Here is a 12288-nt window from a genome sequence, read left to right as displayed (position 1 = left end):
GTGGAGAGAGTCAGATTCACTCTAGGAGTTTTTGATCTAAATTTTTTCCTTTTGACCCCAAAACCGGCTGCTCTTATTGAAAACAGTAGCAAAGATGAGAAAGACTATTTCAAAGCCTGGGAGAGATCAAATAGGTTGAGCCTCATATTTTTGAGAATAATCATAGCTGGAAACATCAAACACTCGCTTCTTAGTACAGAGGATGCCAAAACCTTTTTGACAAGTATTGAGGAGAGATTTCGCTCAGCAGATAAGTCTTTAGCGGGAATCTTAATAGCTAGACTTGCCACCATGAAATATAATGGGGCTAAGGGAATGCAAGAGCATATCCTTGGGATGACAAATATAGCTACCAAATTTGAAACTTTAGGAATGAAAGTAGAGGAGTCCTTTATTGTTCAATTCATCCTGAACTCATTGCCACCTCAGTATGGTCCATTCCATATGCACTACAAATCTATCAAGGATAAACGGAATGTGAATGAGTTGGCTAGTATGGTGGTTCAAGAGGAGATAGTACTAAAACAACAAGGGACTTTTTCTTCTAATTTTGTAACTCAAGAAGGTGGAAAGAAAAAGCACCATTATGGGAAAGAAAAGAAACAAGCACCACCAAGAGAAGGGACCTGCTAAAGGCAATCAGGTTCAAGAAAAGGATGCAAAATATCATTTCTGTAGGAAGCCTGGACACATGAAAGCTAAGTGTCCAAAACGTAAGGCTTGGTTCGAAAAGAAGAATAAACTTTATGCTTATGTATGTTTTGAATCAAATCTTGTAAACGTTCCTATAAATACTTGGTGGTTAGATTCGGGTGCTAATGTTCATGTTTCCTTAACAATGTAGGGATTCCTTGCAAGCTGTACACCAAATCCAATTGAATGTTTCATCTTGATGGGAAATGAGAATAAGGCCGAAATTTTGGCTATTGGAACCTTTCGTTTAATTTTAAGTACCAATCATTGTTTAGACCTTCATGATACTGTTTTTGTGCCTTATGTAAGGCGTAATTTGATTTCCTTGTCAAGACTTGGCATTGATGGCTATTCTTTTATCTTTCAGAATAGTTGTTTTGGTTTGTTTAAAAATGTTATTCTTATTGGTTCTAGTTTTCTTTCTAATGGTCTTTATCAACTTTGCCTTGATAATACCTTTGTTAAAAATATTTACATCCAACACCATGAAGTTTGCATTGGAATGAAAAGGAACATGATTAATAAAAAGTCTTATGACTTGTGGCATAAAAGGTTGGGGCATATCTCCAAAGAAAGGTTACGGAGATTAGTAAAAGAAGGGATTCTTTCGATTTTGAATTTTACTGATGTCGGTATGTATGTGGATTGTATTAAAGGAAAACAAACCAAACATACAAAGAAAAGTGCCACAAGGAGTAAAGAGCTTCTTGAAATAATTCATACAGATATATATGGACCTTTATCCATAGAATGTTTTGGTGGAGAAAAGTACTTTATCACTTTCATAGATGATTTTTCACGATATGGATATATTTATTTGCTACATGAGAAATCTCAAGCCGCTACGGTCTTTGAAATATTTCTCACTGAGGTTGAAAGATAGTTAGATAGAAAGGTGAAAATCATCAGATCGGATCGAGGTGGTGAGTACTATGGTATATATGATGAATCAAGTCGTAACCCTATCCCATTCGCCAAACTTCTTGAACAACGCGGCATTGTGGCACAATACACTATGCCTGGTACTCCTCAGCAGAATGGTATTGCTGAGAGACGTAATTGGACATTACTGGATATGGTTAGGAGTATGATAAGCAATTCTACCTTACCTAAGATCCTGTTTGGGGGAGCTGTTGGCAGTAGAGCTGTTGGAAGTAGAGCTGTTGAAAGTAGAGCTGTCTGAAGTAGAGTTGTTATAAAAAGCTGTTTACTGTTTGGTAACTACATTCGCAAAGTGCTGTGGTACTTTGTTTTGTGTTTGGTAAACAAACTGAGAAAGCACTTTTGTATGACAAAATTACCATAAAGGACATTGCATAGTATTATACAACAGAACATAATAAAACATAACATAAATTAATATATAAATATATGATATAGTATAATATTATTGTAATATAAATTAATATTATGTTAATATAGCATAATAGTAATATAATTATTAGAGTAAATTAATATTTGGTAATATAACATAATATTAAATTATTTAACATAACATATTAATGTATTATGATATAATGTAATATATATTATATTTATAGTATAATACAATAATAAAAGTATAAAATATTATAATTATTAATATAAATTAATTTCTCATAATATAACATAATATTAAATTATTTAAAATAACATATTAATGTATTATAATGTAATGTAATATAATATAATATTTATAGTATAATACAATAATAAAGGTATAAAATATTATAATTATTAGTATAAATTATTTTTTTATAATATAACATAATATTTAATTATTTAAAATAACATATTAATATTTCTCGCGGTCCAGGGGCTCTTCTTCGTGGTCCACGCTCGAGGAGGACCTCAGCGTGGGCCGCGAGGTTGATGATTAAAAAAAACAATAGATTGATTTTGGAAGGTACGGAGAAGGATTAAAATTTTTTTTTTCTAAAATATGGTTCAAGAGATGCATACAAAAATTGAAAAGAAAAATACCTTTTCTTACGGAAGGGAGTCTGACGGCTAGGGTTCTTGGCTCCAGCAAATTTTTAGGTTTATAAAGAGACAAGCTATGTAATTATTATATTTTAATATGGGCATTTTTGTCAAAAATACAGCTTTCCGAAAAAGCTGAAACAGCTTCCTCCAAAAAGCTCCAATTGGAGCTTCCTCCCAAAAGCTGTTTTCAGCTTCCTGCAAAAGCTGAAACAGCTTTTTGAAAAATTTACCAAACACAGTTTTTCATCTAAAAGTACTTTTGGAGGGCCAGAAAGTGCTTTCTGGCTCTCCAAAAGCTTCCCCAAATAGGGCCTAAGTCATTATGGAGTGAAGCTCTTAAGACTGCTGTGTATATCTTAAACCGTGTCCCTAGTAAGTCAGTTCCAAAAACTTCTTTTTGAGTTATGGATTGGAAGGGTACCAAGTTTGAGACATATACATGTCTGGAGTTGTCCAACTGAAGTAAGGCTTTACAGTCCACATGAAAAAAAATTGGATCCTAAAACTGTAAGCAGACACTTTATTGGTTACCCAGAGGGATCCAAAGGGTATAGATTTTATTGACCCAACCATAGTCTGAGAATAGTAGAAACTGGAAATGCAAAATTTCTTGAGCTTAGTGAAGTCAGTAGGAGTAAAGAATTGAGAGATGTAATCATTGAGGAAGTGTGGATTGATGTTCCAATACCCACTTTTTCAAAAAGCATTATTGTTCTGCCTAATGATCATTCTAATGATACCGTGGAACAAGTAAATAATAATCCATCTCATAATGAGAATGCCACTGATGAACAAGCTATGGAGATACCAGAATAGATGATGTTATGCAGATCTCAGAGGAAACGGAGACCTACTATTTTATCTGATTATGTAATGTATGTCCAGGAATATGAATTTGACATTGGAACAAGTAATGATCCAGTTACGTTTTCACAAATTAAAGGAAGAAATAATTCTGATAAATGGATTGATGCCATGAAGGAAGAGTTAAAATCCATGGCCCAAAACAAAGTCTAGGATCTTGTTGAAACGCCTGAAGGATGCAAAAGAGTCCGATGTAAATGGGTTTTCAAAAGAAAACATGACTCTAAAGATAATGTGCAACAATATAAAGCCAGACTTGTGGCCAAAGATTTTACTCAGAAATAGGACAATGATTATAAAGAGACCTTTTCTCCAGTATCTAAAAAGGACTCGTTCAGAATCATTATGGTATTGGTGGCTCATTTCGATTTGGAGTTACACCAAATGGATGTGAAAATGGCCTGTTTGAATGGAAGTTTAGATGAAGAGGTCTACATGGAGTAGCCAGAAGGTTTATCTGAAGAGGGTAAAGGTCACTTGGTCTGTAAGCTCAATAAGTCAATCTATGGACTTAAACAAGCTTCTCGACAATGGTATCTAAAGTTTCATAATATTATTATTAACTTTGGATTTAAGGAAAACGTCGTTGATCGATGTATATATCTAAAAGTTAGTGGGAGCAAGTTTATTTTTCTAGTCCTGTATGTTGATGACATATTATTGGGTAGTAGTGATATGGGTTTACTGTATGAGACTAAGAGTTTTCTCTCAAAGAATTTTGAAATGAAAGACATGGGTGAGCCATCTTTCATGATTGGAATCGAAATTTTTCGAGACCGAAAACGAAGATTGTTGGAATTGTCTCAGAAAAGTTATATAGAAAGAATTCTTGAGAGATTTGGCATGAAAGATTATTCATCTTTAGATACCCTGATAACGAAAGGTGATAAGTTTAGCATCTCACAATGTCCCAAGACTGATTGGGAGCGGAAGGAGATGGAAAAGATTCTGTATGCATCCGTTGTAGGACGTTTGATATATGCGCAAACTTGTACGAGGCCAGATATCAGTTTGCGGTTGGCATGCTTGGGCATTACCAAAGTAATCTAGGAATGTCCCATTGGAAAGCTGTGAAGAGGGTACTGCGCTATTTGCAAGGAACTAAGGATTATTTGCTCACCTTTAGAAGAACTGATAATCTAGAGGTGATCAGATACTTAGACTCTGATTTTGCTGGTTGCTCAGATAGCAGGAAATCCACTTCTGGTTATGTATTTTTTCTAGCAGGTGGAGCTATTTTCTGGAGGAGTATGAAGCAAACCATTACTGCTTCATCTACAATGGAGGCTGAGTTTGTGGCATGCTTTGAAGCCACAATGCATGGTTTATGGCGGAGGAACTTTTTCTCAGGACTTGGAGTTGTCGACTATATAGCCAAGCCGCTGAGAATTTATTGTGATAATTCCTCAGCATTCTTTTTCTCCAAGAATGACAAGCATTCTAATGGTGCGAAGCATATGGAGCTCAAATACCTTAATATCAAGAAGGAAGTACAGAAATAAATAGTGTCCATAAAACACATCGAGACTTCACTTATGGTTGCCGACCCTTTGACGAAAGGATTAACAGGAAAAAAATTTAAATAACATGTTGACAGTATGGGTCTTATGTATTTATCCATGTTTTGAACATGTCAGTGAGCTCATTAATGTATTGGATGTTTTCTTCAAGACATACATGGATATCCAAGTATAATTGTTTCTGTTTTTTTGTTTTTCCCTTATATGTACATTGAATTGTGTGGATGAAAGATGATAAGAAAAATGTCTAAAATAGACATGAATAAAATAAACATGAATATGAACCTAAGGCATTATGATAGTAGCCTTAAACCCCTATAAAAGATCATGTTGAATGAAGTTGCTAGTGTTGTGGTACAAGGAAGGAATTTTGTTGATTGAATAACAAACGACCGCCATGACTCGCATTGGTAGCCAATTTGACATTGATATAATAGAACTCATATGAAGTATATTGGACTGGAAAGATTTTCTAATGAAAAGCATGCACGTATATGATTTTAATGTCATAACCCATAATAGTCGTTGACAAAATTAAAGAAAAAGTTTTGAAGCATTTTCAAATTACAAAGAATGTTTTATTTTGTTTTATGGGTGTATGGGCCAAGTGGGAGAATGTAAGAATATTATTAAATTAATATTCTATTAAAGTGTTCCACACACCCTATAATACCCAATTAAATGATTATGGGTTATTACTAGTCTAATTGTATTTATGGGGAGAAAACCTATTAAAAGAGTCTTTGGTTTTCTTGCTGGTAAGAGTTTTTTGGTTTTCTTGCTGGTAAAAAACCTATTAAAAGAGTCCTTTAGTCTTCTTGATGGTGGGAGACCTATAAAAGAAATGAGAGACTCTAGGGTTCATACCTACAACATAATTTGTGCCTCTAACCATCCTGAGGCACTCTTAAGGAACGTTGTTAGGGTGATCCTTCAGATTTAAGCCATGGATACAGGTATGTCTTTATAGTTTTATACTCCGTGTTGATTGTGATTAACATGATAATCCAAGATCTTCTTGATGTATTTTCATATTTGAAATTATAACACAAATTTCTCTCTCTTTGCTCCTTCAGTTATGGGCTTCTTGACACATCCCTGTAAGAGATAGGGTCTTCTCCTCTTGACAAAGGACGATACCATCTAAGTCCACCGATATGACCAGTGAAATGCTCTAAATGGGCTTGGTTGGGCCCGTAAAATCGCTCATGGGCTTCATGCTGTAGATGTTCTCGAAGGCAGGCTCGGCCTAGCTTTCCAGTTTCAATCAAATTATCCAAACCTCTAGGTGATGGAACTATTTGAATGGCCCGTGTGGTGCATGAGCCTGGCCAGGCATTTTTTTGCCATGATTGAGTTGCCCACACGTTTGAAATAACCGAAAGAGTATTAAAAATATTATCAAAGAAGTACGAACAAAGTAAGAAACAGTAAAGACTGCAGGAGAGCAATTCTAAGATAAGCTGAGAATAAGTGTTCAAACAAACCGGATGTTACCCCTATTCTCCAATTCTCAATCCTGGTATTCAAACCAATACATGCTTATTTGGACCTGACATGGAGCAACTAACAAGCGAAGCAAATAAGGCATGGCCATGGTTTCTTCATATATTTGGTGCGATAGGTTTTAGGGCCCTAAGGTTGGATCATCTTCTTTGTCAAACTATGCTTCATTCTCGGAAAGAATTTTTCCTCATTAGAATAGAAGCTATACCTGGATATATAATGCCCAGCAAAGTGATTTTTGCCTGTTTGGTTGACTATTAAAAAATGGCATATTCTATAATAGTTTATGTTTGGTTGAACATTTACTTTACTAAAAAAATTATAGAAAAAGATTTTACCATTCTATCTAAAAGCTTGAAGACACTTTTAGAAAAAAAAATTACCACAATACCAAGCCAATGGTAATTGGACTTTTGTATGTCCACATAAGTTTTTCTTTTCATAAAACATGTGAATCGAATTTCCATAAGAAAGCCATTTTTTATCTCTCTCCTATGAAAACTCCAATGAAGCATTTTTCAATTTTTTCATTGATCATACATTCTCTCCTCTCCTCTCCGCGAATCAAACAGTCCTCAAAGAAAATGCAGAATGCCCTCACCAGTGACATCTTGCTACGGCATGCACTCCTCTCTCTCTCTCTCTCTCTCTTTCTCAGCTTGAATTATTGTTATTTAGCTTTTCTTATTTCTTTCGTCAATAGTCAGTCTGCCCATGCCTTGTCATAGTTGTTGACTACATACATATATATATATATATATATATATATATATATATATATATATATATATATATATATATATATATATATATATATATGGACGACATAGGTGCAAGAGGCAGTGCAGACATCATGCGTTGATAACAAATTTTATTTTGACAAGTGAATTTAATGGTGGAAGCAAGACATGTCGGATTGGACTGGTTCAGCTAATTGTTTGATACCCGACAATGATATTTTTCCCCAACGACTGTTTGTGTGCGACCCACTTGTTCCAATCTTGGATAGGGTTAGGAAAATTTGATGCCAAGAGTTGTATCCAACCCACTGATTTGAAAAGCGTCTCCCTTGCATTCATCGAATTGCAGGAAAAATTTCAATAGAAATCGTTTGCACCCTGAATTAAACTAGCCTTTGAACTCTTTTGATCAACTTAGCCATAATTAGTGAGAACAAGCCACGGACTTCGGGACTTGAGTTAGGAATATATTTGCTGTCGCCCACACTCGTGATATTGATGTGTAATCCACCGTTTCCACATAAAGATTCCCGATAATCTCTATTCGTATCGTGGTATTAAGATGGATGCTTCGTTGGACGCACCAAAATCTACTATCACCACCCTAGATTTATGACGTGTGGACCAATCCCTTTCTTTCTGGTCGCTGAAATTCCTTCAAAGGAAGATATGTCTCCATGTCCACTAAAATGTCCATTTTGATCTGCCTCATAACAATGACGACTCGTGTATAAAGGTAACCTTGATGTTTGAACTTTTAAATTCCATCCAAAAGATGTTTGAACTCTAAAAAATCTTTTTGCTGGTCAGTTTCATCTTTTGACCATACTTTTAGTTCATGGGTCTAAATGTTTTCTTGCATCACTATTTTTTTCCAAATGGGATGGTGAGGGCATTGCTCATTGATGAGGTTGACATATCATGGCGTCACCTTAAGCAATTCCATCCTTTTCTTTCCTACTCTATACTCTTGTTGAACAAAAAAAAAGGCGAGTTGAATCTCTGTGCCTTCTGAAGTAAAACTTTGTTAAAAGATAAATGATCTGCATTCTTGTTAAGATTGGTGGATGAGTTGGGCACTGCAAGGTTTTAAGATAGCAGCAGTTAACAATGCAATTTTTAAAGGTTCCAGAGTTCTGTGCAGCTACTTGTGTTCCAGGAACTGTAGGTGGAGTTTTCCCCAACACCTGTTTCTAGTTGCAGTTAGCTGGAAGATAAGGATTTCTACAGAGGAAGACAACTGTGAAGTATTAATTACTAGCTGCATGTAATTGTAGATGTTATCGAAAAAGGAAGCCTAATTAAACTAATGTAGCTAGGCTCAGTGTTATAACAGCAGTAAAAGCTGAGATGGACGTTTGGTACCACTTTTTATGGCCTGGGTACTGAGGACCTTGGTTGTCTAAACTTCTGGCTTCTTTTGTCCCTGCCAGGGTTAAGATATCAAAAATGGCAGGCACTCTCCCAAATGGTGCAAATAGAAAAGATCATAGAAGAAGCTGTACAGTAAAAGTTGGCCTTGTGTTTTATTGTTTGAGAGTGATTCTAGTTTTTATTTGGAAGAATAAGAGTGATTAAAATATTATATTGATTAAAAAAGTGTGATTAGGGAGAAAATGGTCGAGCGAAAAGGAAAGTTGAAGCATAGGGAAGTAGGATTTGTATTGTAGATGATTTATATAAAACAAGTTGTGTTTGGCTTTTCTTAGACAACCATTAAAAAAAAAGCTTATCCATAGAAACTAAGGCTTAGGAACTCCGTAATCATGTGTCTAACCTATAATGCATGCTTGTGAGAAAGAGGTGTAGTTTTAAATATTTGTAACGCATTTTCGGAATCATGCATCATGTATTTAGCTCAGGGCGTGCAACGAATGGCATGCAGTGAGCCTCTAAATTATGCTTCCTAAGAAAATAGGTTTGCGAGAACATTAATTTTTTAATCTCCAAGTGCATCGAGTCATGTCCTTTCGAAATTGTAATTTTCTAAATTCTTTCTCTTAAAATTTTGGCAGGAGAGATTTCAAATGTTACCTCGATTTCATGATTTTTCAGCTTATAATTTATCATTTTAAAAGGAAAAATTGTTTTATGTACTTCAGCGAGTTGTTAAATGAGCACATCTTTTTTTTTTTTTTTTTTTTTTTTTTTTTTTTTTTGTGGGGACTGCTGGGGTTAAAATTAGTATTTTGGCCTTGAAAATTACAGCCTCCTCCTTTTTATTGCACATAGTAGTTCTCTTTTGAAAGAATTAAATGCTTTTCAATGCTTTTAACTTGCTGATGTTTATCAAACTTGTGCCTTAAATATTTGTGGTGTTGTTTGCACCCATGGATAGAGCTAAAAACATATATACCAGAAATTCTTCTATACTAAATTGCTAAAATGAATTGCAGTCATTTCTTTTGATTGGAAGAATCATATTTTTTTGAGACATAAATGGATTCCACATAAACAAAAACAGAAGATTTGTGCTGCATGATGGCTTCCCTACCTTTTATCTTTACCTTCAAGTTTATGAGGAGCGGATGAGTGGCAAAGGCTTTGTATTATTGAAGCTTTCACCATTCTTTGTGATGCATTAATATCGGTTTTTGCTTACAGATGGCTGTTGAGATGTGCTCCTTGCTTGATCTAATTAAGAATTTTTTTCATGGAAGAAGAGGAAGAAATTAAAATGTTCTGTATGAAAAAAAGCCTACCAAAAAAATTGAGTAAGGGTAGGATTCAAATCCAAGTCTGCATCCCATCAAAAACCAAGTCTGCGGTATCAACACCCCTAGAATCTACCAATCACTGCTATATGTATTAGGAAACTTAAAATAGGATAAAGAACTTTTGGACCATGACATAAAACGGCTACATTCTGGTTCTCATCAATTATTCCTGCATCACCTAATCCATTTTTATAAAAGCATCCCAGACCCCTGTCTAGATCTCACAAGTCACAACCATGCTCCTTATATTTCAGTTGTATAACACATGCTTGAGTACTTCCCTCCCAAGCCTCACCATAGTTATAAAATGGCTATGATATAGGTGAAACTTGGGAGGGGCAAAATGACACTTCGGATTATGTTTCAGTTTGCACCAAAATAAAAATGAGTGGGGTTGTGTTAGATGAACCATTTTTTGTTTCAAAATCACAATTCTTCAGTTATGTCTACATTCAAAACTTTGGAACCTTAAATTTTGAGATATTATTTTTGCAGTTTTTATTGTTAAAAGAAGAAAAATAGCTACAAATACAATGGAAGATAATGGATTTTGAAAACTCTTCTCGAAGCAAAGAATCTCCAATTCATAATTCTGGGAATTTTATCATTCTGGCCAAACATTCAATTTTTTAACTTTTAATATCAGGCATTTTCCTTTTCATGGAAAAGAATATTAATTTTCTAAGTTTTTCATGACATCCGAAGGCACTCTTCATTCTTCAAAATATAATAAAGGAACTGATCAATACTAATTTCACTATTTTCTCTCTTTACCGTTATAAAAAAAAAAATCCATTCAAGTGATAAAGCCTAAGAAACATAACAATTCTTCTTCTTCCTGTTACTACTTCTAGCCTACAAACCACCCTTCTCTTCTTCAAAGAATCCCACACCCCACTTTTCATCTTCTCACCTTTCTCCATGGCATATTCGAACTAATTTCCACCCATATCATTTTTCAATTAATTTCATAACAAGGTGAGAATTTGGAGTACCAAATCAAAACAATATATAAAAAAGAAAATGAAAAGAAGAAGAAGAAGAAGAATTACTTGCTAATAGTTTCCTCTCTTAAATTATCATTAGGAGGAGGTTAATTACTAACAAAGACTGCAAGGGAAAGAAAGAACCCAAGAAGAACCACCCTCACCCTCCCATCAACCTCTTCTCCTTCTCCAACCCATCAAGCAAGCCGGCAAGCGCTCTCATCACATTCACCTGCCCCTGGAGCGCCTCGATGTAGTCTGCCGTCTCCTCGAAGAGCTGGTCCATGGCCAAGTCCTCGCCGCCCGGGACTAGCTTCTGAAGAGCTCTCACCCTCCTCTCTATCTCTATCACCTCATCGTCTCCGTCTTCTCCAACCAAGTCTTCAGCCACCTTACAAGGAGCCAAGCCTTCTTCCTTGCAGCCGCATGCACCGTTTCCTTTCCTTCGGAGGAGGCGGCTGCGGAGGGCGCGACTCCAGTGGCGGCCGCGGGAGGACTCAACAAGTCCCATCTCGGCTGCCATCTTGATCCGCCTTCCCCTCTCGAGGAAACCGGCATTGGCGGCGGTAGGTGTGTCGATGAAGGAGAGGCTTCTGTTGCTGTCTTGCTTCTCCATGGCTGCTGTGTGTGGTGTTTGATTGGGAGGAGAGATCTGTAGAGAGAGCAAAGTGGGAGGATATATAAGAAGGAATGGAGGAGGTGCGGTGGATACATTTACTGTTGGAAATTATAGGAAGAAATATAAATTTGCCAGCTAGGAAGAGGGGCCCACTGGGAGCTTGGCTTCGCAATCACAAAATTGTTCTTGGTTTTCGTGAATCACCTCTGGCACTGCGTTTTGCAGCGGATTGCTCTAGTTGTTTGGGCCTGCAGGAGCATTGGCTTGCTAAGTTGATTGATTGATTGTTTGCTATTTTTTTCTGTTTTAAATAATTTTATTGTTATTAATTTTAAAGACAAGATCTTTGGATAATCTAATCCTTCTTCAAAGCTTCTAAACCTTAATTTCTTTCTAACTTAGTTGCACAACAACAAGATGTGGCCAATGGATACAAATTATAATGAACATGTGAAAAGCAAGTACACTGCAATCATGCATCTCGCTTTTTCTTTTTTTTGTTAAGATCTCTTGATCGATATTTCAGAATAATCCATGTTAGTTGTTGGGCATAGATTTTATATTGAAGGATAAAAACTTTTAGGGTTGCAATTATGCACATGGAAGCATATTCTTTTCCTTTAGTAGCTGGCAATGCTAATCAATTAATATCTAGGTATAAAACTAATTAGGCATTAA

At 35.6% G+C, this 12288-nt stretch overlaps 1 protein-coding gene across 1 annotated transcript; it reads right to left on the bottom strand.

Annotated features, from left to right (window-relative positions):
- Positions 1 to 10932: 10932 nt before the first annotated feature.
- Positions 10933 to 11844, bottom strand: LOC103712683 (transcription factor bHLH149-like). The gene has a single exon (XM_089925135.1). The coding sequence runs from the start codon at positions 11605 to 11607 to the stop codon at positions 11152 to 11154; it is 456 nt and encodes a 151-aa protein (XP_089781261.1). The 5' UTR covers positions 11608 to 11844; the 3' UTR covers positions 10933 to 11151.
- Positions 11845 to 12288: the final 444 nt, after the last annotated feature.

Source organism: Phoenix dactylifera, chromosome 1 (genome assembly GCF_051530095.1).
Source record: "Phoenix dactylifera cultivar Ajwa chromosome 1, Ajwa_hap1_PhDact_Kaust_v1.1, whole genome shotgun sequence".
Taxonomy (NCBI): domain Eukaryota; kingdom Viridiplantae; phylum Streptophyta; class Magnoliopsida; order Arecales; family Arecaceae; genus Phoenix; species Phoenix dactylifera.
The sequence above is the reverse complement of the archived record's forward strand: the minus strand, read 5'-3'. Positions and strand labels throughout refer to the sequence as shown.